We start from the raw sequence: 26,550 nt of genomic DNA, 5'->3' as shown, positions 1-26,550 counted from the left end.
AAAAAGATGAAAACAAGAATCGAAGTATAAAAAGCCAAAAGAAAAGAAAAGAACTAAAATGATACTGTTCCCGCTCGCTCGAATTTAAAGCAGAGAAGGGTGGTGTAAAAGTCGGTTTCTCTATGTCAGATCAAAAACCACTGTCGCTATAACAAACCATAACCACTCATCGCGCAGCGCCGTGAAGACCGTTCTGCACGGCCTCCAGGATCATCTCCTTGGCCTCTTCCAACCCGCTGGTGCTACCCCGAATCTGAATCGCTTCACCGCGAGCCTGGTCCTTGGGCACGTTGATACGGCAACCAGTCTTTTTACGGATAGCGTTGATCTGGCTGCCGCCCTGGCCAACGACAAAGCGGTAGGTTTTGGGGTCGGGCAGGATCAGGTAGCCCGTAGTGGACTGCTGGGTTGCGGAGGCGAGAGCCTTCTCGATGACGGCGCGGGCCTTGGTCACGTTCTCCGGTGTTCCGCTGAGAACCCAGGGGAAGGGGCTTGAGGAGACTTCCGCGGTGTTGTTGTCGACGATGGTCCAGGAGTGTGCATCGGCGGTGACATCAGGGTCATCAATGATTAGGGGCATGTCGGTGCCTTCAGCTGTGGTGCGGGTGTCCTCAGCGGCAGAGGGGGCAGGCACGGGCACGGGCTGGCCGGCGTGGTCGACGGTAACCTGGTAGTCGTTACGTAGGCGGCGGAAGATGTGGCCATTGTCGGCGAGGACGTGGTGCAGGTGGCTGGGGACCTCGACGGTCTCCGCGTGCTGCTCTTTCAGCATGGACTTGAGGTGCTCTTTGGCGCTTTCGACGGCATTGCTGGGGCCCTTGAGCTTCACATCGGTACGGCCAGAGCCCTGCTTGGGGATATCAAGGGTAATGTTGAATTTGGACTCAATGCCACGGCGGTTGTCGCCTCCACGGCCGATGAGCATGCGGTGCTGGGCGGTGGGAACGTCGATGGTCTCCGTGACCTGGTCCTGGCGCTCCTTGACAAATTCTTCAATCGCGGCAATGATGCTCTCCACGATCTTGCCGTTGCCCTCGAGGCGGATAGTCGATTCGGTGCTTTCTGGACGGGGGAAACGGACCATTCTAGCGGCGCTACCATCAGTGGGGCCACCAGCGTCGGTGACAATCTTGCGGATGTTGGCACCTATATTAAGTCAGTAAATGAAAATAAGCATATCACTTTGCAGGAAGACATACCGCCTCCACCGATCAAAGCCTTGTGGTACTTCTTCTCAACCTCAATGGTCTTAGTCACAGTCGCATCGAACTCGCTAGCTCGCTGCTGCAAGATCTTCTTGGCCTCGGCAACTTGCTGCTTAGTACCCTTGACACGAATCTCCACACGGCCAGACGCATCCGGTGCGTCGTTGGCGTTAGGAACATCAATCTGAGCACCGGTATCAGCGCGAAGCTTGTCCATCTCCCGACCACGCTGGCCGATCAGGGATGCGACCTGGCTCTGGGCGACAGAGATGGCGGCGGAATGGCCGTGTTCAATGACATATTGCAGCAAGCTGAGGATCTCATCCCGAGCAGAATCGGCGCCCTTACTAGGGCCCTTAACGAGGACCTCATCCGGAGCCTGCTGAGTACGCTGGGGACGAGCACCACCAGCATCGCTGCCAGTTTCCGTGGAGTCATCATTGGCAACGGTTGCGCGGGGGAACTGAACACGGACGGAATAACGATCCTGAAGACGGTTGACCTGGTTTCCGCGCTGGCCGATCAGCTCACGGTGGTACTGGGCGGGGACCTTGAGAATGTGAGTGGTCTCATCTTCCAACTTCTTGCCCATGTTGATGATGCGCATGCGGGTAGCATCCGCCTTGGCCTTGGGTCCCTTGACCTCGACCTTCCCGTTCTCCACCTTGATATCAACATCGAACTCCTCGCGGAGCTTGTTGATGTTTTCACCACGCTTGCCAATTAGGAAGTTGGCATACTTCTGAGGGAAGTCGAAGCTAGTGGTGTAACCACGCTCCAGATCATCCTTCTCCTGCTCCACGACGAAAGCCTCCACTTTGGCAACAAGTTCAGCCACCAGGGCCGAGGGACCACGAAGGGAAACCTGGCATTGAGAACCCTTGGCATCCCCAACAATGGCACGCACAGGGATGCTGTCCTCGCCCTTAGCTTCCTGCTCGCGGGTGATGAATTTACGTGCCTTCTCCTGGTATTTGGCAGGGACGGAAACCGTCTTGGTAACAATGTCATGCTGGTCTCCGAGAGCGCCCAGGAGGAATTCCTGGGCCTCTTGAAGTCCCTTCTCGAAGGCTGCAACATCTGCGGGGGAAGGGCGCTGTCTGGGGACCTCAAAGCGGGAGGCAGTTGCGGAGGGGCCTTCGTAGACAAGAACAACCTCGGGGCAGTTGATGTCATCCGGCACCATAAGGTGGACACCATAGTCATGCTGGAGGGCGCTGGCGCTTCGGTCACGCAGGTACTGGTGGAAGTACGGGTCTACAGAGACGTGGCGGAGTCTAGAAGGCGGGAGAGCCTGGACTAGGTTCATGATATCGGAGCGGGCACGAATGGTGTTCTTGCCGTCACGGGAATACACCTCCCAAGTGACGGGTCCGCCAACGCTAGGAGGAAGCGCAATGTGCGCATCGTAGGTGGATTCGAGTTCCTTGATGACCTGACGGCGACGGAGGTACTGCGAGAGAGCGCTTGCGTGGGCATTGGGACCGGCGGGGGCATTGGGGTGCTGGCGAGACAGATCAATGCTAGCCATCTGCATGCTTGTCGCAAGATCCATAGCGTGTTCAATACCAGCCTCGATCTGGTCGAGGGGACCGGTGATGGTGAGGAACTCACTCTCATCGGAGGCAGGAGGCAAGACAATGGCACATCCGGTCTGTGCAACGAACTGGTGCAGAGCATCAGCCTCATTGCCCAGGATGAACTGGTGCTGGCCACGGTTGATGGCCAGCTGGCGCAGAGTAAGCTGCTGCTGCAATTGTGCGGCCAAGCGCTCAATCTCGGCTCGAGCCTCCTGTGCGGCAGCCCGTTCTCCGGAAATCAAAATGTGCTTATCAGGCACGGCCACGAACTGGACCTGGCCAGGGTTGGCCTCCTGAGGAGGAGGCTGGCTCGACCAAGTATCATAGCGCGGAACATTGATCTGCGCTTTTGTGCGCTCTTCAATGGACCGCACGTTGGCGTCATGTGCACCTGCAATGAAGGGGAAGAACTCGGGAGGAACGGTCTTCAATCGGAAGCTCATGTTTGCGCCGCGCTCCTTAACAATCGCCTCGATCTCGCGACGGGCCATCTCCGCGGCCACGGCATCTCCCTCAATCAAAATATCAATGGTATCATCGTCATCATCGTCGGCACCAGCAGCGTTGCCGTCGGCGCGGGGGACCTGAACACGGGCACCGGTGCGGGTCTGGATATCCTGCACAACGGTACCTTGACGGCCAATGATGTGAGCGCGCGCAGATGTGGGAATGGGAACACGGACGGATTGCTATTGAGATGAATTGGTTAGCCTAGATACTCGCTGTGCGCACGTCCAATCCACATACCTTAGATCCAACCTGCTGAGCTACCTCGCGGAGAGCCTGGCGCACTGCATCTACGGAGCCCTTTCCTTCGAAAATGATTGAGCCACCGGGGCCACCGCGCATATCAACATTGGCCTTTGATCTGCGGGAGATATCCCGGAGGATATCACGAAGAGGCTTCTTCATCTGTCCACGGGGTTGCATCTGGGAGGGTGCTAGGCGCAGCTGCTCCATGTGCTTTCCGGGGAGGGCCATTATACGGGGGATCTCTGTTCCAGTGTCAAAAAAAGTGTCCAATTCGGGGGAGCCTCCAAAGTAATGCACGTACCCATTGACTTCGCAGGCGAGCCATTTGCAACAGCAGTGGCCGCAGAAGGCTTCTTCGCACCCCATGTAGCGGCCGCGGGGGCAGCAGGCTTCGGACCGCTGCCCAAAGCTGGGAACAATTCTTCGGATTGAACGTCGAATGCCGGGGCCTTTTTGGCGGGCTTGGAGGCGGGCGCTGGGGAAACGGTTTGGGCGAGGGTGGTAGACTCGGGGGTGTCAGCGTCAACGAGGAGGGGCTGTTCGGGCTGCAGCGAGGTCGGAGGGGGGTGTTTGAGGTCTTCCTCGTCCACGGTTTCCTCCACAGTGGGCTTGTATTCCTCGTCGCGGGCGTGCTGTTGTTCCAACATGGCGGCGAGGGATCCGCCGTTGGCAGAGGTAGATGGTTCCGAAGCCATTACGAGTGATGGAAATCGACAAGGTAAATCGGGGTTGGAGACAAGGTTTAAATGGGCTATGCACAAGATCCTGCAATCAACACGGGCCCGGATCAGTATGCAATCAGGACAGATCATCGTAAACCCAGATGCAATCAATGGCATGACAAGAACTTGGAAATAACTCACAAGTGAAAATATATCCTTCCTCTTTTGTAATTGAGTGGGATATATAGCTTTTCAGGAGAATGCGGATGCAATTCAGGAAAATGCAATAGCGATTTGGACTGACAAAGCGCCGAGAATCGAAAAAAAGAAAGATACAGGGGCTCAAGAAGAGGAGCCACCTGAAAAGAAAAGTGAGGAGACGTGGGAGAGAAGAAGAGAGGTGAGAGGTGAGAGGAAAAGAAAGATCGAGAACCCCAGACAATCCAGAAAGTAAAGTACACAAGAAAAGGCCAGCTCGAATCTCCGGGGGGGTTTTTCTCCGAGTCCGTGACTACACTTTGCACTTTTTTGAACTCTTTGCCTCTTCTTTTTTCCCCCTGGGATTGAGAATAATAGTTATGGAGTTGAACTTATCCAGGTGAATTTGAGATATAATATTAATAGCTGTAACAGCTGTTCTTCGCTCTCATCCGGGGACGTGCAACGGAATTCCATTCAAGTCCACCTAGGCAATCGCAGAGCATTTATAAGCAATCTCAAGAATAACTGAATCCATACATAAGTTATAATTTATACTCTTTTATATCACACAGAACTAGATTCCGCACGTGGCCACAGTGCGGCAAGTGGCCAATTGATAATACACGTCACTGTGGCTACACCTCGGTATATATATAGGGGGATTGGTGATATTCAATAACTTCCAATGATCCCCAATGATATTCAACCATTTTAAATATAAGCATAGATATGATCTGCTTTCGCAGCCCCACCAAAGAGAACAATATTCTCCCGTAAAGCTTAACTTGGATTTCTAATGGCGCTTCAATCTTGTGGATATTCATTTGCATTATAGGACGGCTATGGTTGGCTATTTCGTAGCATTTTGTTGGATATATATATATATGCCTAGGTTATCCACTATGACAATATCTCCGCGCCGAAGATATCGAATAGTGTTCATTTGGAGTTTGAGTGTCTTGGGGGTTGACCTTCTTCGGCTAGGCTTTTGGGATGATTTTTACTTAGAAAGGGTGTCACCCTATGATGATGATATAATTTATGGTTTACGATTGGGTCTTTGAAGCGTCCTAGATTATGTACCAGGCGAAACATCTAACTATGGGTGTTAGGGTACTATATAGGTGAAAGACATCTCCCGGCAATGTCTCATAAATTTTAGGTATTTTTCTAAGGCAGCTTTCTCAATATCTTATTTGGTATTACGATCCCTGTCTTGGCAAGTTGTTGGATCCCTGTGAAATTCCTTGCTCTTTTGATCTTGTCCGGAAGCATATATTGCTCCATTCTCATCAACCAAACCAACAAAGCGCCAACGCCAGCAGTCGGTTATTGTTGTCTATTTGGGCGCAATGCCAGCCCAACTATTTGCATCCCCATTTGCCAAAAACCAACAACTAGTCCAGTCACCCCTGTCTGGCATCTACGGGTGTCCTCGCCCTGGGCTTTACAAGCTTGAATTGGCTGCTTGCAGTCTATGTAGAGAATTTCCTTTCTTTGTTTGGATACTAGAGAATCTCCTTCTTTGCCAATATTCAGAAAAGGAAGCCTCACTGGTTACAATCTGGATGCCTGACAGGATTCTTCTCGGAGGTTAGCTATGTATGCGGGCCCGGCCGCATTCCTCCGCGGTCTCGCTGGTTGGATTGTGGCATGGTGGAGACATATACTATGTCAGTGCACTTGCCAAGGTTATTAAGGAGAATTGCCCTGGCATAGATAATCGGGTTCGCTTCTATGTTGCACTCGGTGCTCTCAATCTTGGAGTCGGGGTATGTGAGACGCTAAATGTAATTAGGAGATATTCACGGCGTTACCTACAACGGTACGTGCTACGTGGTTTGAGTGAAAGCGAAATGTTATAGATATCCAAGCAGTCAATTGACCCAAATAAGAATATAAGGGCCATATTATATAATTAAGATTTGCCAGACACAAAAAGAAGCGCATCATGATAGACTCAAGATGGCATGGGTATCGAGCAAACGAGTGCAATACCTCCAAAAGTATATGAGCCCAACCATTGACAAGAGAAGGAAAAAATGTAAAAGAAATATGTATCGGCGTCGCGGGCCCGCCACAAGAAGTATGTGCATTAAGTGGCCTTCACAACAGGCCAGCCGTTCTCCCAGCCGAGAACGTTCCACGCGTACCTGTAGTTCGCATTGTCGGGTTCGGTGGTGCTCTGCTTGGTTGCAAGAGGGTAGTAGTGGTAGTACATGACGACACCAAGGTCCTTGTCATTGACAACACCAGGGCCACCGGGGCCGAATACCTGTCCGTGGCTGGAGAGGAGCATGGTGCCGCCGGTCTCCTTGCAGGACTTTCCATCAGCATCAACCTATAGGATAAAAATGTTAGTGCGGTTGTCTTTGCAAATGCACGGGAGGATTGGAAAACATACAAAGTCACCAAGACCGGTCGAGGATCGGCAAACACGAATGTGGTACTCAGCTCCCTCAGCCGGGTATGTCTTTGTGTACTTGCCCGCAATACCAGCGGAGTAGAGGAGGTAGTAGTAATCGCCGTGCTTGAACTCGTACGAGCCCTCCTCACGGTGGTTGAGGGTAGCATTCCAGGAGATTTGGTAGGGAGTTGCGCTGCCAACTTGCAGAGGAGTCTCCATCTGGACCTGGAAGATATCTCCCCAGAAGGAACCAAAGTTCATATAGTTCTTGCCGCCAATGGTGATCCAGGCGGGATCAATACGGTTGTAGTTGTCGTTTGCGGGGAGGCCAATAGAGCCGTGGTCTGTCCAGCTGCCAGGTTCCATGGTCTTAGATGTTGCTACACCGATCTGTGAGTTCTGAGTGCCGATCTTTGACAGGACGTAGTACATATAGTACTGGTCGTTCTGGTAGTGGACATCAGGGGCCTACAAGGTGGATTATGTTAGCTACTAGACATGGTTATAATTTCCTGAGCATTTTCGGGTCTTTTCTTACCCAGATATTCGTGCTGTCCACGCCATCCAGGGTAATCTTCGACCCATCTGGCAACGCCGAACCAAGGTCTGTCCATGGACCTTTCACCGACGGCGAGCTATGAGTGCTAACACCGGTACCCGTCGAAAAGCGGTAGTATTTACCATCAGACACACGCTGGATCATGGCAGGGTCATGAGCCCAGCAGTTGCCTGTGCAAGGACCCCGGTTGGGGTATGCGCTGGCGAGTGCAGTAAACAGAAGCGGGACGAGACCAAACATTATGTATAAACAGAAGGGAAGTCGGGCTGTGAATAAAAAACACTCTGGGAAGGAGGGATTATGTCCAATTTATGTTGATTCATTCTACACCATTCGCAGCTCCCTACGGTTGGGGCCCGAAGTATGACCACTTCGCATATAAACAGCTGATCCAATCATCGGCTATTAACCCCTGCGCATCGTATCTGGGCGATGTAAGGTGCATGTCAGTATTGAATCCGGTCTAACTGTAGTTAGCCCCGAAAGGGATGAGCTCATTACCGAGCTCCAAGGAGTTCTGCTCCTGTGGATCCTTAAATAAAAATAATAAAAATAATAATAATAATAATAAAAATAAAAAAAACAAGTGTTTTCTGCATAAACAAAGCATTATCAAGTGTAAAGTGCATACACCTACCGTATAGAACTTTTTATCTTTGTGATGTCTCCCATTGTACAAGGCGCAGTCAACGCAAGTTATATTAGCTTCACTCGATTCGATCTTCTGCATATCTCCCCCCCATGAGTTACACCCATGACCATCTGACCTAAAAGTCTAGAAGCTAAAGGTCTCGGCAGCAGTCTCGGCAGCAGGAACGGGATAGCAGATGTGTTGTTCGCTGCAAGTGTATGCTGGTTCCACATTCCCAACAGCAAGGGAGAGAGCATCTACTCTAACACTATTGAATTCTATGCGAGAGCTTCAAGAGAGGTCAAGTCTGTTTGAAATTTTAATTCTATCTTCTACTCTTGTTATATCCAGATAATGAAAACCGTGGAACACATCACATCCCATTAACTTGCGTGGCTTGATTCTTGTTTACGCCGGGTGGATGATCTGCACCCATGTGGACCAACTGCGGACGATATTAAGCCAATCATCGGGAAAGTCCTGTGCGTGAGATCCAACACTAGCTTAACTAGTATTTGATATTGAAAAAAAGCTAAAGAAAAGAGTGCGTGTCATGCGGATTCGTCAGAGTCTGTGCAGATAGTCAACTCTCTTCATCAAAAAGCGGGGGAGATCGCCATATTGACAGTAAATCACATCAGGTGCGAAAGAATATATTCACTTGATCTGGCCCGAGGAAATGGTTGATTCTATCTGCACAACGAAAACAAAATTTCCGATATAACACGTCATCCGCGCTATAAATCACCCGATCAGACAACCGTGCCGTTGAGCCCCTTTGGGCCTCGCTTTGGGCACAGCGCCCGATGTAGATACGTTGGTTTTAGTCCCAGTAGGGTTTCTCTCAAGTAATCATGCTCATGCCAAGAACATTCAGCTAGGCTGAGTCTCAGTGTATCTATATAGCGATTGGGCTTACCGCTAGTTATATTGGAGATCGGCGTCAAAGTAAGGCGGGGTTGATCTGGGGTCGGACTGGGGTAATTCGGGGCGGCTGATGAGAGCCTCTTCCATTGGAAAGTCTATCAATTAGCATTGCACTGCCGGGACAGGGGTGAGCTCCTGCTAAGAATATCCATAGATATCCCACCTGGGCAGAGTAATGAGGACAACCAACGGGCGTAGGGATCATTTTTCTTGTTTTCTACTCGTGTTTTTCTATCTTTCTGTCAGACAATGTGTTAAATTTCGATTTATCTAATTCATCACAGTCTTATAGTTATATATTGGGGGTTGGCACATTGTCACGCATTGCTGTCAAGCTGAACCAGAAACAACGCTAGATGCATCAAGATCTATCAACTAAGAGCATAGGACCAGCAATGGAGTGAAATTAAGTTCAATTAGAATATTCTAACAGCCATGTTCTCCCGATACTGTTCGACAACAAAATGATAATGCGACGAACATTTGTGATCCTCAATGTTAACATAGAACACAACCACAGCAGCCCATCCACATATCATCTCTTCATCACCCCCACCCCCCAACTCTCTCTGTATTCCAGTATTTGGGTCAAAGATCCCCCACCAAATCCTACATGAGAACCACCCCTTCCTAGCTTATGCACAGGCTTAGATATGAGGAGCTGAACCAGGTCCGGGGCCTAGCATGGTAGTCGGGTCTTGGTCATAGTACTGTGAGTTCCAGTGTTGCCAATCTTGCTCAAGTACTGGGTCATAATATTGAGCATCGACAAATGGACCCTCTTGTGGCACGGGATAGTTTGGTTGCATTGCTTGAGGAATGGGAGGGTAGCCCTGATGCCAAGATCCATACATTTGATGTTCTGTAAACTCGAGCGCTTCGTTCCTGTCGGTAATTTGGCTGATCATGTTCTTCAATTCTTTAATTTCTGCGAGTATCTCTCGGAGCATTTCAGTTTGCTCACCGTCGGTGACATCGGGAGTGGATTCAAGCGGAGAGAGACCGCTCGCATTCGTGCCGCGAAGGCGAGAATAGGGTTCCGGGGTCCTGGGGCTTACGAATTTGGGCTCTGAGGCTGAAGAGACATTTTTGATAGGGGTATTTGGCCAAGGTTTGCCGAGATAACTGGCCTTTTTCTCCTCACTAGCCAGCCACGAACGAAAAGAATCGACCACACCGTATTTCGGGGTCGGGATCGTCTCCCCGGTGAGAATTTGCCTCCATTTGGGAAGGACTTTATCCAAGACATCATCTGAGAGAAGTCGATTACCTTGTTCATCGGTGGCCAAGGCGACATTCCAGTAAGGAGATCGAACCGTCCAGGCAACGTAGCCGGTCACGTAAAAGACGTCGGGGTGCTTTTTCATTGTGTCTTTGTCGCCCCGGGTCATCACATCCCGCATATCATGGTCAAATTGTAGGGTTCCCTTGGGGTCAGTGATAAGATAATCATCCATCCTATCTTCTTGAGCTTTCCGTGATGTCAGTATCGTCTACCGATGCTTGAACTGAACAGTGTCTTTACCGTTCTCTTGCTCACAGAGATCTTCGAATGATACCTCTTGATCCCCCATAGATTCCAACTTCTGCAACAGCTTTTCATGTGCTTTGTTATCCATGAGGACGTGGAGTTTTGTCATCCACTTCTGACTACCAGTAAAAGAGTCGGGAAGTGGGAGCTTCTCGATTTGTTCGAGGGTAGATGATGTGCCAAATGGGAGCAGAAGATGAGCTAGTAGCTCTGGGATATCAGGAGGAATTGGGTTATTCTCTTCGATGTCGCCAAGCCACTGGGGAAGACATGCAGCAAGTGCCGTTGCCTTGCATATTTTGTTACCGGACAAAACCCGGGACAACAAATAACTGATTGTGGTATTCTCAACTGCAGTAATAGTGGGAGGAGATGTGGTGTTTCCCACCATAATGCTGTGTCCCGAGAAGGGAAAGAACCTGGCGGAACGCGAGAGTCAAGAAATGTGATTAAGAGAGAAGGTAAGGTTAAGACAAACAGACCTGTGAAAAGAGTAGACTTGTGTAAGTGGACAGATGTGAGAACTGTAGTATCGCAGGGAACGCGTGACAAGATAGGCAGGAGACTTTGGAAGCCGAAAGAATCGTTAGAGCCCAGATAAAAGCCGCTGGGGATGCAAGAAAATGGATTGAATACTTGACAACAAGAGAAGCAAATCCGACGAGAGAAGGCCTACCACCTATAAAGGGAAAGAGCCCGATCAGATAACTTGTCAGCTAGGTCATATCGGTGATTCTGAGGGGCGATAACTTGATAGAAGGGTGGATGGAAAGAGAGGTAGTGTGGGGAAGGGCAGAGGAGAAAAGCGTGGGAGAAGAGCCTTTGAGAATAAACAGAAGGAAGTGGTTGCTATGCGAGCAATCCCCATACGCTGATGTTTTTCAAGTCACATGTGAGGACAGTCCTTGTCAATCTAGTCGAATACTACGACATAATTTCTTTCTTAATCTACTTATATGGATATTGGAGACAATGAATAGACCTGGTTGCAAGCAGCCACATATGAAGACCAAATGATACATCGGTGCCAGTGGACGTGGTAAATGTATGACCATGCTCCACTTTGGCTGGTAAGTGAAGAGATCCTTCGTGTCATAGGCTTTCATTCTGTTTTGCTCCCAAATCCAGACACTAGTAATCGTTTGTAAAGATCACTCTCATCATATCAAAGTAGTTCAGGTGGGAGCTTCCTCCTAAAGTTCCCATGGATATCACGTCTGAATGTAAACATCTGTATATCATCCGGTATTAATGATTCGAAGAGATTTGAACTTTACCTAGATAAGGTTCAACATGGTCGAATAAAGCTCGATCACATCAAATGCATAGCTAGACAAAGGAAGTCCGACACCAAACCTACAGACCGAATTTCTGGAGTTCGAATCAACATATAAAGGGGTACACATGGTATCATCCTTAGCTTCGTCATTGGTCTCTGGGCCATCAGTGATATAGACCATATTCTGATCAGGCGAGGATGCAATTGAATTCGGCAGACCAAAGCTACCAGTAATAACACGCGAATCCTTGGTAGAAGGAGTAAAAGTAAAAGCGGTAAACCTGACTAGGCAGCTTCGGGTTGGGGCTAATCCCTGCGCCACCTGTCGTCATGAACGGCATTGTCACTGAGAGGATTGGAGTGACGGCCGTAGAAGGTATTGAGTAGCAGGGGAATGTTGTACGCTGGAGTCCCGAACATCTGGAACGTCAGGGCTGTTCATAATGCTCTCCACCATCCACTCGATGCTATTGTCGCGATTGACGCCACCATTATCCAATGGCTTGCCTAAATATAGGCTAAGGATGGGATTTGTTATTCTGGGACTATATCCAAGTATATTCAAGTGATGTCAATAAACCCACTTTTGTTTCCAAACTCTACGGTGTTAATTGGAACAGCCAGATCTGGTGAGATCTAAGCACCATGCGGTGAGATTCTCCAAGGCTGTGTCTTTAAACAATACATGTGAAAGACTGGCTAATTTCTGTGGTCTTGGAGTTGAATGCATGGATATCCATGGATGTTGAGATCGCTTATGATGTCTCGTCTCACTGCTGCCTGATAACGCAGGCAACAATAACTTCCGACTTTCGGCCGATTTGCCCCTTTTCTCTTGTCTCTTCTCAAATACTGTGGATCTCGGATTGTATCGCCAAGGAGGGTAGATATCGAGGCTAACCTATTAAAGCGAGATATGAAATTGCAGAAACCTCCATGGAAGTCATGGGAACATTTTCCAACACCATTTAAAAGGGTCGGTTTCAGGCCAAATCCTAGACCTCGCTGGACTGGATCAACGATGGTGAGATGAAGAGGAGGTTTAGATAATGCTCAATCTTTGAATTGAGGTTGACCAGTCGAAAAACGCCCTTATAGCCCGGACTACGTCTCATTCCGTCTCACTACTTGAGCAAACGCTAAAGCCATATCGAAGAGGTGCTATATACCGATTCGAGTCGAAATGAAATGAGGAAAGAGAGAATCATGGTAAAACCAGTGGAAACAGACAGACTCTAATCGACTTTTGTGTGTTTGTGGGAGATTTGAATAGCAAACGGCGAGATATCGAAGGCGACCAACGGTGGCGCATATGGAAGAAAAATGCGCCGAAGCCCGCGGACCAGCAAATCGGTTACAATGGCCATAATCCAGGAGGGATCTGTGCGAACGGTGCTTTTGCTACGACTCAAGGGTCTAAATTAACAGCTGCCCAACCACGAATTTCAATGTGCCGAGTGATGTTGGCTTGCTTCCGTCACACTTGACCCCCGTCCAACCCTGTGCGGTTTAACCTTTTTGGGACGTGTCCGGCTACCTGCCAGGGGTAGAAGGGGCCTGAACAGAGTGTACAAGTACTTCTCTGTTTGTTTGATTTAGATCTACTCGGTAGTAAAAAGAAGGTCCTTGAATTAAGAAAAGATGTAGCAATTAGTATTGAGTAAATTAAAGATAGTGGATCTCGTATAGAAGCCGTTAACTGTGATAAGAGGCAATATTAAACGGGGTAGAAGTTTGAGACCAGTTCTATTCTTAGGATACCATCCGGACTAAAAATGAGGAATATATGTTTCTTCATATAGAGTGTCTCTAACTCGATTCTAATTGTATACTAATAGTAACCTTATCTGTATAAGATTCATAATAATTTGAAGGAGTTGCTTTACAAGATCAAGCCTCCCCATAAACCTGTCAAACCGCCCCAGCCACCCCGACTCCTTTTCCCAAAGACTCCACGTGCTAAACATCAACCTCCTCTCTTCTCCATATTTCCTTCCAATCTTCCATTCCATCTTCAAGAACCTTCGGGGACCCGGTTATTCTCCGCGGTTATAATTCCCCCTCAGGTCGTGAACTTGGTTGGTCCAAAAAAAAAAAATACCCAAAAAAAACTCCTGCATCTGACCCCTCCTCGGCCCAATTTCAATCTGTCTCGTGTAGAGACAGAAATCTGCCCACCATGAGTCAGGACAATTTCCCATTGAAATTCCGCCGAGCATCTAGCAAACTTAACAAGGAAGCCCCTAGCTTCAGTTCGCGCATTCTTCGGAGTCATCAGAGCACCACATCGTTGAAACGCACCCCCTCCGCCCCCGTCTATCCACGTTCCTCTCCTAGCAGCAGTCGCGAGCATAATCGATCACGATCCAACGCCCAATTCCCAGGTTCTTCCTCGTCGTCTCTGGATCAGAACAGTGGCGGTCCGTCGCCTTCCAACGACGAATCAAGTGGCTTCTTCTCCAATTTGACCTCCCGGTCTCGCACTCGCAGTTCCAACCGTTTTTCCTACAACGAGCAGAGCTCAGATGAATTGAACGGCCCTTACGAAACGCGGGGCATGCTTAGTGCATTGGATGAGAATAGCGCCGAGACTGAACCTCACTCGCAACAAAAGCCCGGACTCCGCTCTCACCACACCAGCCCCGATACTCGCGGACGCCACTCACTCCGGCAGTCAGCTAGCTTCACCACTCTAACGCAACGAATGGATACCTTTGCTCATCGCGAGACCGAAAGGCCTCCAAACGCCGCTAAACGATATTCTGGCGATGGCAATCCTCCCGCCGCTCCCCGAACGAGACAGAGCAAAAAGGCGAGCTTTTCCAGGTTCGTGGACAGTATGCTTGGAAGCCCCGGTCGCAATATGAAAATTTCAGCCCCCGAGAATCCGGTTCATGTCACCCACGTTGGCTACGATAATCAGACCGGCCAATTCACTGGTCTTCCCAAAGAATGGCAGCGACTACTACAGGAGAACGGTATTTCGAAGAAGGAGCAGGAGGAACACCCGCAGACTATGATGGATATCATGCGATTCTACGAAAAGAACACCCGTGGCGACAGCGATGATGAAGTCTGGCACAAGTTTGACAATGCGCAAGCTGCTCAAGCTGCGCAAGCCACCAGCCCAAGAGAACAAACGTCGCCACCGGGAAGTCCACGATTCCCGCAAAATCACGAAAGCAGCTTCGAGAATCCACGATCGCCCCCGCCAATTCCTCGCGGCCCTCCGACAGCCCCCGCGCCGGTCATGTCTCCTCCACTGGGCGGTATGGTGCCGCATCGTGCTCCCCCGAAACCGCCCACCGGGATGACCCCCTCCCGCCCCCCTCCTCAACCCCCAGTCTCGAATTCGTACGGAGTCCCGCAGCGAGTTCCTCAGGAGAATTATGCTCCGACATTTGGCACTCCGACTATCCCAGAATCCGAGCCATTGTCATCACCACCCCACCGCAGTCGCTCCAGTTCCCGAAATCGCACCCCTGCGCCCAGCGTCTCCAACATTCCCAATGTCATCGCATCCCCAACACAATACCAGCGGCAACAGGAGCAGGTCATGGCCGCGGCCCAGCAGACTTTGGAACGGAATCGCACCCAACGCCAGAAAGCACAGCAGCCTCCGGCCATCTCTACATCAACCAATGCTCCGGCACCAGATCTTTCGTCTGGAGTGTCACCCACCACGCGCGCTCCACCCGCTGCTAGACCTAGACAGCGCCAGCAGCGACAAAGCAGCGCCTTGGATATTCGGGAGCGCTTGATGTCAATCTGCCACCCTGGTGACCCCACGCAGATCTATTACAACTTCAACAAAATCGGCCAAGGTGCTTCGGGTGGTGTGTACACAGCGTATGAGCATCCTCACAACAACTGTGTTGCCATCAAGCAGATGAATCTAGACCTGCAACCCAAGAAGGACTTGATTATCAACGAGATCTTGGTTATGAAGGATAGCAAGCACAAGAACATCGTGAACTTCTTAGAGAGCTTCTTACATGGGCTGGATCTTTGGGTTGTGATGGAATACATGGAAGGCGGCAGTCTGACAGACGTGGTTACCTTCAACATTATGAGCGAGGGACAGATCGCAGCTGTTTGCCGAGAGGTGAGTACAGAATGATTAATCCCGTGTCAAGATAAGATCGTGAGATACTAACTATTTCGACTAGACTCTGGGCGGTCTCCAGCATTTGCATTCCAAGGGTGTCATTCATCGAGATATCAAATCCGACAACATCCTGCTGGCAATGGATGGTAACATCAAGCTGAGTAAGTTTCGCGCCGTCTCGTGTCGAAATCATACTAACAATCTCCAGCTGATTTCGGTTTCTGTGCTCAAATCAATGACTCGCAGAACAAGCGGAACACAATGGTTGGTACCCCGTACTGGATGGCCCCCGAAGTTGTTACTCGCAAAGAGTACGGCCGCAAGGTCGACATCTGGAGTTTAGGCATCATGGCCATCGAGATGATCGAGGGCGAGCCGCCGTACCTGACAGAGTCCCCGCTGCGAGCACTTTATCTGATTGCCACGAACGGAACACCCACCATTAAAGATGAGCACAATCTATCCCCGGTCTTCCGCGAATTCCTTCACTTTGCCCTGAAGGTTGACCCGGAGAAGCGGGCGTCGGCGCATGACCTACTGAAGGTACTTACTCGTTCCTATCTCCTATTGCTTTGGCTGCGATAACTGACATCTTGCTCTTTAGCACCCATTCATGTCTCTCTGCGCACCACTATCGCATCTCGCCCCCTTGGTCAAGGCTGCTCGTATCAGCCGCGCCCAAGAAAAAGCCCAAAAAGGAGGCGCTTGAAGAGGATGCTGATGAATGGCCACTTTTCTTTTCCTATGTTTCGGTTTTATTTCGTCGTACTTGATATCTCTTGACGTCTTGCTCAGATACCCCGTCACTCCCAATGTTTCTTCTAGATCCCGACGTGCACTACAGTACGTTTTTGGAATCCATTTATGTACCCATTCTACTTCTTTATTCACTTCTTCACATCGATTGTCGATGAAAATGACTCCATTCCATGAGCACATTGCCTGTGATATTATCTGTTTTGCCGCTCACTGTCTCTGTATTGATCGTGGTGTCTGTAATCTTTTGTAGTTCTATTTGCTAGTTCTATTGTCGTCAGCTTATCATGAATACAAGCAGCTAATGAGTTTCGAAATCCACAACCTGATTCTACAGTGAGGAAGTATGTGTGCCTAAAGTAGTGGGGATATGTTCAGCCACAGCCGGTAAGTAAATGTGGGAAGAAGAAACGGAGCAGCCTACAGAGTACTCCGCAGGGCGAAGTCGTAACTACCGTGAAGGAAAAAAAAAAGGAGAAATGAAAGAAAAATTAGAATTCCAATGCCCAGGCAGACATAATATAGGAAAAATCTGTTCCACTTGGATAATTCAAGCTAATAATATCTTAGCATGCATGGTACAACATACGAATACGGGTCTCTGGGGCACCGTCGTCATATGCTGACTCAGGTGACGAGTTCCGCCCGAACACACTAGGTACCCCCAACACTGTCTGATCATCCCCAAGGACCTGATTAACAGATACCCAGCACTGCAATAACAGTCGCTTGCTATACCATTCCTTGGCAAGGTCCTGTCTCTGTGATATTCACACCGCCTGCATCAACCCGCAGCTTAGCCGCATCCTTTGCTGTCGTCGACTCCCCGCATTCGGTACTGGAGGACCGTCGCTACGAGCTACAGAACCAATTTTTGAAAGAGAGTGTTGTCTTGGACACGAAACCTAATTGGAATCTGTTGCCGGACTATCGCCACGTGCAAAGAAGGCAAGCCGCCTGTCAGAAGCTGAGCAGTGCTGCCCAACTTCTCCAATAATTCACATACCACCCGGCGATTACCTGTGACGGTCAGAGGACATACATTCGTGATGTTTCGCGCGCAACAGAACCACTTCGATGACGCCGTTGGTAAGTTACACCAGTTCCTTCTCCGCTAGATATGCCATAGAGGAAAGCTTCGGGAGCACATTGAATCTGCTTGTGCGACGTGTTTACTGACGATATTTATTTTTGTATAGCCAAGGCGACGGACGAGAATTTGACCTCCGAGAACTGGGAATTTATTCTGGTGCGTTGTGCATGAAACTATATTGAATTGTTGGAATCACCACGGCTTTGGGACATGACTGATTCGGCTTTTGCGGTTTAGGATGTCTGTGACAAAGTTGGCTCGGAGGAATCAGGGTACGTGGCTAGCTTGGAGTTTTCAGTCTCGTCTAACTTTACCTAAAGCCCCGTTGCTGATTCTTGCCGTGATATAGTGCGAAGGAGGCCGTGGCTGCGATGATCAAAAGACTGGCCCACCGAAATGCCAACGTTCAGCTCTATACATTGGAGGTTCGTGGCCGGATACTGTGCTCCTGGAAGCAACGAATAATTCCCTGGTTTATGGCCATAACTGACTGGTTTCTAGCTTGGAAATTCATTGTCGCAAAACTGTGGGCTGAAGATCCATCGCGAGTTAGCTTCGAGAAGCTTTACTGATGCTCTACTACGCTTGGCGAATGATCGTGTAAGCATATCTCGAACTTTCGACTTTCCTCAAATGGCAAATATTAATCGTGGATTTTGTCTAGAACACGCATCAACAAGTCAAATCCAAGATCCTAGAGCGCATGGAAGAATGGACTGAGATGTTCGCATCCAACCCGGATTTTGGCATCATGGAACAGGCATACATGAAATTAAAATCCACAAGTAAGTATATGTTCTACGTATTGAATCTCGGGCTCGGCTAATTATATCACAGACCCGAATTTGCAGCCACCGTCGAAACCCGGAAAGCGTGAGATCACCGATGTTGATCGTCAGATGGAGGAAGAGGAATTGCAGATGGCCCTAGCCCTCTCGATTAAAGATAAAGCAACCCCGGCTGCTGCTGCGGCGGCGGCAGCACCTCGAGCTGAGGCTTCGTCTGCTGCTACTGTTGCGTCCGCATCGGCTCCCACAAACCAAGGGGAGCCCGCCGAGAGTCAACCCGCTCTCTCAGGTACATCGGTAGCTACCGTGTCGCGTGTGAGGGCGTTGTTCGACTTCCAACCGTCTGAGCCAGGGGAGCTTCAATTCCGCAAAGGCGATACCATTGCAGTCCTGGAGTCTGTTTACAAGGATTGGTGGAAGGGCTCCCTGAGAGGCCAGACCGGAATTTTCCCTCTCAATTATGTGGAGAAACTCCCAGACCCCACAGTCGGTGAGCTGCAGCGAGAGGCTCAGATGGAGGCGGACGTCTTTGGCCAGATCAAGAGTGTCGAGAAACTCCTGACTCTACTGAGCACCCGCAATACAGACCTCAACGTCCAAGAAAACGAAGAGATTACTACACTCTATCAAGCTACGCTTGCGATTCGTCCAAAACTCATCGAATTGATTGGGAAATATTCGCAAAAGAAGGGTAGGCAACGAGTCGTTTGTTTTCCCATGGATGTCTTGCTTACAAATGTCTAGATGAATTCACCCAGCTCAATGAAAAGTTCATTAAAGCTCGTCGTGACTATGAGTCCCTCCTTGAGGCGTCGCTAGCCCACCCGGCACAGCCTCAATATGGACGACCTGCCCAGCCACAGTATGGTTATCCTAGTGCTGCACCTGCCGGATACCCCTCTGCTCCTCAGGCAGATCCTCGATATTTCACTCCCCGGCCTCAAGGTTAGTAGTCTTTAGAAATTACCTACCGCATCCCAGTTCTAACTTGACTTGCCCAGACACCACGCCAACCCCGGCAACTGCATACGCACCATACCCCACCAGCGAGCAGACTATGCCGTATCGCCCGGCCTCTCACTCCCCTGATCCTCGCAACCAGGCTCAGGCCAGCGCACCGCAGCAGCCTCCTCATTCCGACCCTTACCAACCTGTTAGCCACCGTCCGCAATCTACATACGACAATCCCCAAGAATTGGGGACCTCTGTTTATGATTCACCTGTCGATCATCCTGCTCCCGCCCAGCGCCTGCCGTACCCCCCAACTGCTCAAGCCCCGCCTGCTGGCCACCAGCAATTCCAGCAGCAGCAGGACTACTCCCCCTCAGTCTACCCCGCTGATGAGGCATCTCAAATCCCGCACCAGTTCCAGCAACAACAGCAACAACCCCCGTATCCCAACTCTCCCGGTGCTCCTTCCGGTGCCCATCAACCTCCTCCATCGCACCAGCCTCCGCCGGTACCTGGAGCAGCGCAGCAGCAACAGTATACCCCCTACGCCCCAGCACCTCCCGCCGCAAGCACGGGAGAGTACCAGGCGTACCAGCCTTCACAGGGTGGAGCTGGCTCGAATCCAGCTTCCTTTTATCGGTAATTGATGGTTAGTCACGACAACCCTCATCCAGTTAATATGAATAAATGCCTTGACTCTGATTCATGTTGGGTTTGTAGTGTGGTATTCCAAGTAGTATTCTTCGTTTCGCTACCCCTCCTTTGCTAGACGTTTTTCTGTGTCATGTACCTAGCCAGCGGTTTAAATATGTTGCCGATGGTATGTTAATACATATAGGCTATTGATCTCTATCTTTCCGTATGCTAGTGCTATACTAGTAATGCTTCATCGATGTCGTTTCTGGGACCGTAAATTTCCTAATATGGACAATGACAAACCAATGGGAAACATCTAAAAAGTGGACCAACCAGCCAACGAAAAGGAGATAATCATCATCTTCATGCCACCATGACAGATTCCTTGTCTATAGAAATTCTGCTGACCATCCTTGAATGCTTGTCCCCGCTTGATCTTTTCTCCGCTACCAGAGCTTCGCCAATCTTATACCGCACCTTCATCGCCTACAAACAACATCTTCTCAAACATACTCTCCGCCAGGCTATCCACCCCGCATGTGGAGCAGACGTCCATTCCGCGCTGGACGCACAGCATATCCCCAAACTTATCAAATCAGGCGAAAGCATTGCCAAACTCAAGGCCGATTGTTTCTCAATTTTTGCCACTGACCGCACTCGTCGGCGTCGAAATAATGACCAGTTCAGCGTGGACAATGCGAACCTCGATACGTTGTTTTACCTCCATATCAATATTGAGCGCCTGATCGATAGCTATTGCCACTGGTCACTGGGCAATTTGACCTCACACAATGAAAAACCAACACAGTTCCAAACGACAACCGTCCACCCAAGAGCGACCCTGTCACCTACCGAACAGGCCCGTCTTCAACGGGCGTTCTACCGATACGAAATCTATGCCAGATATCAACGTGTCTTACATCTCCTTACCGACAAAAGCACGGCCCTAAACTTTTCGCAGATTCTGTTAAGCTTCATCTCGCAATTCACCCTCTATGAATTCGAAGAGATTATCAGCGTACGGCAATTCCTCGCTCAATTCATTAGATCGCTCTGCGAAAGAGTCGAGGATGATTTCGTGGCTTCTTGTTCCCTCACTGATTCTGTTGGCGCCGGTGTCGAGAAAGAAGCTTCGGGGAATGCAGTATCAACGAAAAGTCAAGACCTTGACGATCTTTCCTTCTTCACAAAGTCATACCGAGACACCCACCACTTGGATCATGTGAAATTCCTGGTATCCTGTGGTTTACCATACGTTTTACGTCTGAGTCTCATGGAATCCCAAGCCCTCAAACACGCCATGCTCAACTCATACATTGAGTCGCGCAAGAACACCGTCGTAGACTTCTTTTTCCAAGGTGGACTAGACATTGGATCGTGCGACGGGGAACAGAAAGCAATCTTCCTTCGGGGTAAACTGGTCTCCATCCCCCGTGATGAAGTCGGCAGTTTCAACCTAGGCTGGAAATGGGGTACCAGCTTTCCCGGATTTGTCAAGCCCGATACTCCCGCTATGTTCGATTTGCGGAACCAGGGCTATGTATTCTGGGATCAAGAGCGGCTGCAGGAATCGGGTCTTGTAAATGAGCCATATGTAGTTCATGTCGGGACGAATTACTTTCCGCCTGGTCACAAGGGTCCGTTTGTGCGGCCGAGTGTCGAGGAGAGGCTTGGTGGGTTAGGGGTTGATTCTGAGGCCTTGAGGAAATTGAACGATGAATAGATGTGCTTCTATTGTGTAGACTTAATGGTAGACATTTGAAGACCGAATGCCGAGTTAATGATAGGGTCCCTCATTGGCGGTCGATTCTAGATTGTACACAAAGCAGGTTCAACATTCGCTTGGAAGTATGGTGAAAACGAATAAGAAACATCTGAGAGGAGAGACAACACAAAGAAGTGTGACAGACATTAGTTGTTCTCCTTAGCATCGTTTCCCTCCTGTTTATCCTTCTGTATCCGACCCTGCTTCTTAGTCTCAGTGTCTGCGCTAGGAGTAGCATTTTCCTGGCTGCTTATATGCGACTTGAGCCACCAAAAACGCCATTGGGCCTGTTTCACCGAGATTCCCTCGCATTTGGCAACGGCGGTGTAGTCGATCTGTAGCATAATGAGCAAATGCCAGAGAGCTTAGGAATGGGGATTAAATATGGCTGACTCGAACACCTGATAGAGCAAGGCAGTGTAGTAAGAACTCGTGGTTTCTATCAAGGCTTGCTGCACCCCGTCCCCGCTTGGTAGGGGCTTCTTGGGCTGAGATGTAATGCTCGGAGTCATGGCTGAAGGTTTAAAGATGCCTCTTTTTGTGTGTAGATGAAATAGTTGTAGGGGGCGGTTCTTTGTGGCTCTGGGAAAAGGTTGTGGAGAGAAAAGAACTAGAAATGACAGAGGAGGAAACTTTATAGGCTTCGTTTGCCCGGGTTCAAACATCAACAATACACTCATCTGATATAACCAGATACGTTTATGTGTATTCCGAGTCTAGTATGTATCACATTTCTATAGACATACCCTTTGTTTAGAGCATTAACCAATTCGTGCCCGAAGACAACCCTAGAGACCTCGCACCCAGTTATCCAGGGAGACTACCTACTGCATGGACAGAGGGTATCTAAGCTAGATGAAAATTGGCATGAGATTTGACAGTCTGAAAATCACAACCACAAACTGTTGATGGTTTTCTTTGCTTATTTTCTATTCTGACACAGGCATGGAAAACATTCCAAAGCATGTGCCGCGTTATACTACGCGGTATTACACCGGGGATATCAAAATTTTGTAGTATTAATCCAAGAAAGGGTCGCAGGGACTTTCACTGAGCCATTAATAGGCAAGGCCTCGCCTATTAAATCGTCAGTTGAAATCGCATGGAATGGGCAATAAGAGGAAACCAACCTCCGCTGGTGGTCAAGTAAAGAATATCCTTGTCATGTTGCAGCCGACCAAAAGCACCAGCCGACACACCCGCCAAAACAGTCGATGTGTTGCTACCAGCGACAACCTGGGCAGCAGGCGACTTGGGGTAGAGGACGCTAAGTTCGTCCATTTGGTTCTGCGCGATGAAGGCAAGGCCATTCTTCTTGAATATGAAATCATCGGGCTTGGGGACATTGCTGGCAACAACTTCAGATTTACCAACTGGGGCGCCTTTATTCGTGATGCGAATACGGTTCAAAGAGCCGGCAGCCGTATTAGTCCAGTAAAGATATCCAGCTTTGATCTTGATGCCATTGACTCCAAGATTGCTGGCTGGATTTGAGACAGCATCGAACTTCATCTTCTCATCGTTGATGGCAATATTGTAAGCTCCTGTTCGTGTGTCAACACGATAAACCCAGCCATTGTAAACATCGGCAACAAGAATCGAAGTTTCAGATAGGGTGGTAGCGCCGTTCAGATAGTCCGAAGTGGGAATATCGACTAGCTTGGAGACAATTGCCTTGGATGTCACCTCGCTTGTCTTCTTGGAGACAGCGAAATTCCTCATGTCGATTTCCCAGATGCTGTTGACTCCCGACGTGAGCACAAAATTATCGTCGATGAAGCCGGAGGTTACCACGTAGAACATATCGCGGCTCGTCTCGGATATGCCGAGACACCCCTTGTAGGTCGTCGAGTTCCAAGAGGCAACTACAATAGGCTCACTGGCACCCGTTGGATCGAGCTGGAGAATTTCGGGGTTATCCAGGCGTGAGACAAGAATGTGGCCATTGGCGCGCACCGCGAGGTTCTCGGCCCAGGTGCCATCGCCGAAGTTGTAAAGAACATTAACATCAACGGAGGGAAGAGCAAATGTAGTAGATAGCAGAGAGACCACAGTCAAGGCCAAGGAGGGAAGACGAGTCATTTTGGGCAGCTGTGGTGTTTCCTGAAGGAGAAGGTGTAAAGGGTATATATATGCATCGTGGGTGGACGAGACGGGGGTGTCACTACAGGTAGCAGGTCACCAGCAGATCCTTAACGTATTGGTATAATTACTTACAAATGCTTAAAATTATGTATTTTTATAATAAAATACAATGCTCCAGTGACGCTTTCCAAGTAATAAGGCGGAGAAATAGGGGAATGTTGTATGTGGACGCTCTAGAATGTGAAATGATAGGCATCAAATACTCTTTGAATATTGGCTAGGCTTGGGAATTTATGGGTCATGGGAATGTTTTTAGATGAAGGATCATAACCCTGGCCTAGCTTGCTCACTAAAATAAATTGCAACTCGATGCTTAAAATGGCGGGGAGGGGAATATTAGATAGGCCACTGCTCCGGAATAATTGCCCTGGTGAGTACTAAGGAGATTCGTTCGATCTAACGACTAAATCTGCGTAAGTGTACCTGGGCATGTTTAGTGAATTACAAATGGGCGAAAACGTCAACGACAATAAATATATACAAGGCCTTTTGATTTCCTTTTCTCTCTGGCCATTGAATAGCTTGAGCAACTGGATGCATTGGGTAAGTAGGCGCTGAATCCCTGCTAGACCCAGCTAGAGACAATGCCCTGCAAATTTCTTGCGTCTGACTTTCGGATCACCATGCAGCTTGAGTAGCATTGCCTTCTCCATCGCAGGTGCGGGGGTTTTTTGTGTGATCCCTCGGTTCATCCTTGCATTGGTGTATGTGGCTCCAGACATGATTCCGTATGAGGGATGACTTTCTACGAATTCTTTGTGATTTGGTAGCCTTTTATCCCTGGGGTATTTCACGTTTTACGTTCTAGTACTTTTAGCTATAGACGGGCCGCCAACCCGATGACTTCAGGGGGTGAACGCCTAGTATAATTCGCGCACTCTACATCGTCGATCTATTACCTTATCTCGACTTGGCTCCTGAATATTTCAATCCTAGCGTTGTTAGGATGTCTCAGGGTTGGTGAAAAAGTGGGTGCCAATGAAGCTTAGCTTGAGACTCAATTAATCGAATATGGTAGCCGACCTCGTTCATTGCAAGCCATAACTCCATAGGTCAACTTCACAGATGAATTCGGTAGACTCCTATTTAGAGTCTAAACTTGAAGGATATGAGACTTGCTTCTCTGTAGTCTTTAGTTGTTCATCGTACTCGAAGCTCAAATGGCTCAATTGAAACAACCTACCGCCATCGTAGATAAACTAGCACCAGGTCTAAATGTGTGCCAATTCCAATCAATTTATTTTAGGAGTTCCTGATATTATAAAGAGTTTTGGCCGAGATATTAACATGCTATTCGATTGATCTGTCGGCCATTTGTCCCGAGTATTTCGGATCTCGTCCGACATGACAAACGGAAAGTCGTTCGTTTGTTCAACCTGTACATTCTCTCACCTCTTCTGTGTTTTTCACTACTTTGTCGGATCAAAATGTCTGTCCACCCTATACATATTGCTGTTCTTGACACCGACATTCCTTGCTACCCTGTCTACGCCAAAAGAGGATTGTACAGCTCACAATTCAACGTTCTTCTCACTGCCGCCGCAAATCGCATCAATGCAAGCGAATACCACAAGAACAGAAGGTCTCTAAGTGTCCACATCACTGCATTCGACGTTGTGGGCGGGTCATTCCCACATCTCGAGTCCTTACGAGTCAGCCCTTGGTCACCGACGGAAAATCGGCCCCCTGGCTTCCCAGGTCCTGTCGACGCAATTCTGGTCACTGGAGCTGCAGCAGCAGTATATGATAAGTTGCACTGGATTCCAGCCTTGCAATCTTTTATTGCGAGGGTGTATGCCGAGTATCCTAGGGTCAAAATCTTCGGATCTTGTTTTGGACATCAACTTATAGGCCAAGCCCTCCTTGCAAGTGACAAAAGCTACATGTCGCAAGGATCGTCATTTAAGCTATCCGTTGAAGCTTCATCTGATGGCCACGAAATTGGCATGCACCCTATCATTTTGAACCCGGCTTTTGTCTCCAACTTCCCACCTCTAGCTCGGTTCACTCCAAAACAACCATTCCATATTCAAGTCATCCACGGCGATGCCGTAATGTCTTCACCGGCAGACACACTAATTTCCCGGGGAAAAGGGGCAATGTTGCCTGAACCGTGGCTCAATATCGGAAGCAGCATTAAATGTCCAATCCAGGGCCTCTACAAGCCCGGACACGTTCTCACTTTACAAGGTCATTTTGAATTCGATGCGTTTGCCACTGCTGAGCTATGTCATAAATTTGCCAATCAATTTAACTGGCCTGCAGATTTGCTTGCCTCGCATCTAGAAAACATCAGGCGTTCTGTGGTGCCTGGTAAAGATGATGACGACGACTCTAAGATCGCGGCGGAGGCGGTCCTTTTGTTTTTCGCGGGGGAAGACTGAAGTTCGAGCGCAGATATCAATCTATCCTCGTGTTGATTGCATTGATTGCATTATCCAACGTTGGAATTGTTTGGATTTCTTCGGCTGCGGGGCCCTCGGAGGTCCTGGCCGATGTCCCCGCAGCCTCGGGTGAACACCCGATCCATACAGTCCGACGTTTTCACATTTGTGACTGAAACGTGACTATCA

The 26,550-nt window shown here is 49.2% G+C and overlaps 9 protein-coding genes across 9 annotated transcripts; 4 read left to right on the top strand and 5 right to left on the bottom strand.

The window, feature by feature from the left end:
• Positions 1 to 166: 166 nt before the first annotated feature.
• On the bottom strand, positions 167 to 4,233 carry N7537_001943 (putative RNA binding effector protein Scp160; the record flags this gene model as incomplete). Its single annotated transcript, XM_056893001.1, has 4 exons — positions 167 to 1,146; positions 1,200 to 3,474; positions 3,533 to 3,780; positions 3,840 to 4,233. 4 exons carry the CDS (start codon positions 4,231 to 4,233, stop codon positions 167 to 169), a joined length of 3,897 nt encoding a protein of 1,298 aa, XP_056757996.1.
• A 2,263-nt stretch (positions 4,234 to 6,496) lies between these two features.
• On the bottom strand, positions 6,497 to 7,607 carry N7537_001942 (uncharacterized protein; the record flags this gene model as incomplete). Its single annotated transcript, XM_056893000.1, has 3 exons — positions 6,497 to 6,742; positions 6,806 to 7,276; positions 7,347 to 7,607. 3 exons carry the CDS (start codon positions 7,605 to 7,607, stop codon positions 6,497 to 6,499), a joined length of 978 nt encoding a protein of 325 aa, XP_056757995.1.
• A 1,965-nt stretch (positions 7,608 to 9,572) lies between these two features.
• Positions 9,573 to 10,847, bottom strand: N7537_001941 (uncharacterized protein; the record flags this gene model as incomplete). Its single annotated transcript, XM_056892999.1, has 2 exons — positions 9,573 to 10,396; positions 10,451 to 10,847. 2 exons carry the CDS (start codon positions 10,845 to 10,847, stop codon positions 9,573 to 9,575), a joined length of 1,221 nt encoding a protein of 406 aa, XP_056757994.1.
• A 3,067-nt stretch (positions 10,848 to 13,914) lies between these two features.
• Positions 13,915 to 16,552, top strand: pakA (mitogen-activated protein kinase kinase kinase kinase STE20; the record flags this gene model as incomplete). The annotated part of the gene is made up of 4 exons (XM_056892998.1): positions 13,915 to 15,840; positions 15,905 to 16,004; positions 16,052 to 16,386; positions 16,448 to 16,552. 4 exons carry the CDS (start codon positions 13,915 to 13,917, stop codon positions 16,550 to 16,552), a joined length of 2,466 nt encoding a protein of 821 aa, XP_056757993.1.
• A 1,096-nt stretch (positions 16,553 to 17,648) lies between these two features.
• Positions 17,649 to 20,074, top strand: N7537_001939 (ESCRT-0 subunit protein HSE1; the record flags this gene model as incomplete). The annotated part of the gene is made up of 9 exons (XM_056892997.1): positions 17,649 to 17,688; positions 17,799 to 17,848; positions 17,930 to 17,964; positions 18,042 to 18,117; positions 18,194 to 18,292; positions 18,357 to 18,477; positions 18,530 to 19,171; positions 19,225 to 19,425; positions 19,482 to 20,074. The coding sequence occupies 9 exons, from the start codon at positions 17,649 to 17,651 to the stop codon at positions 20,072 to 20,074; spliced, it is 1,857 nt and encodes a 618-aa protein (XP_056757992.1).
• Positions 20,075 to 20,440: 366 nt separating this feature from the next.
• Positions 20,441 to 21,790, top strand: N7537_001938 (uncharacterized protein; the record flags this gene model as incomplete). Its single annotated transcript, XM_056892996.1, has 1 exon — positions 20,441 to 21,790. One exon carries the CDS (start codon positions 20,441 to 20,443, stop codon positions 21,788 to 21,790), a length of 1,350 nt encoding a protein of 449 aa, XP_056757991.1.
• A 188-nt stretch (positions 21,791 to 21,978) lies between these two features.
• On the bottom strand, positions 21,979 to 22,176 carry N7537_001937 (uncharacterized protein; the record flags this gene model as incomplete). Its single annotated transcript, XM_056892995.1, has 1 exon — positions 21,979 to 22,176. The coding sequence occupies one exon, from the start codon at positions 22,174 to 22,176 to the stop codon at positions 21,979 to 21,981; it is 198 nt and encodes a 65-aa protein (XP_056757990.1).
• A 659-nt stretch (positions 22,177 to 22,835) lies between these two features.
• Positions 22,836 to 23,914, bottom strand: N7537_001936 (uncharacterized protein; the record flags this gene model as incomplete). Its single annotated transcript, XM_056892994.1, has 2 exons — positions 22,836 to 22,909; positions 22,963 to 23,914. 2 exons carry the CDS (start codon positions 23,912 to 23,914, stop codon positions 22,836 to 22,838), a joined length of 1,026 nt encoding a protein of 341 aa, XP_056757989.1.
• Positions 23,915 to 25,404: 1,490 nt separating this feature from the next.
• On the top strand, positions 25,405 to 26,361 carry N7537_001935 (type 1 glutamine amidotransferase; the record flags this gene model as incomplete). Its single annotated transcript, XM_056892993.1, has 1 exon — positions 25,405 to 26,361. One exon carries the CDS (start codon positions 25,405 to 25,407, stop codon positions 26,359 to 26,361), a length of 957 nt encoding a protein of 318 aa, XP_056757988.1.
• Between the last annotated feature and the right edge of the window lie 189 nt (positions 26,362 to 26,550).

Source organism: Penicillium hordei, assembly GCF_028827395.1.
Source record: "Penicillium hordei strain IBT 12815 chromosome Unknown utg000001l_segment0_segment0, whole genome shotgun sequence".
NCBI lineage: Eukaryota > Fungi > Ascomycota > Eurotiomycetes > Eurotiales > Aspergillaceae > Penicillium > Penicillium hordei.
Note: the sequence above shows the minus strand (reverse complement) of the source record. Positions and strands in the feature narration are given on the sequence as shown.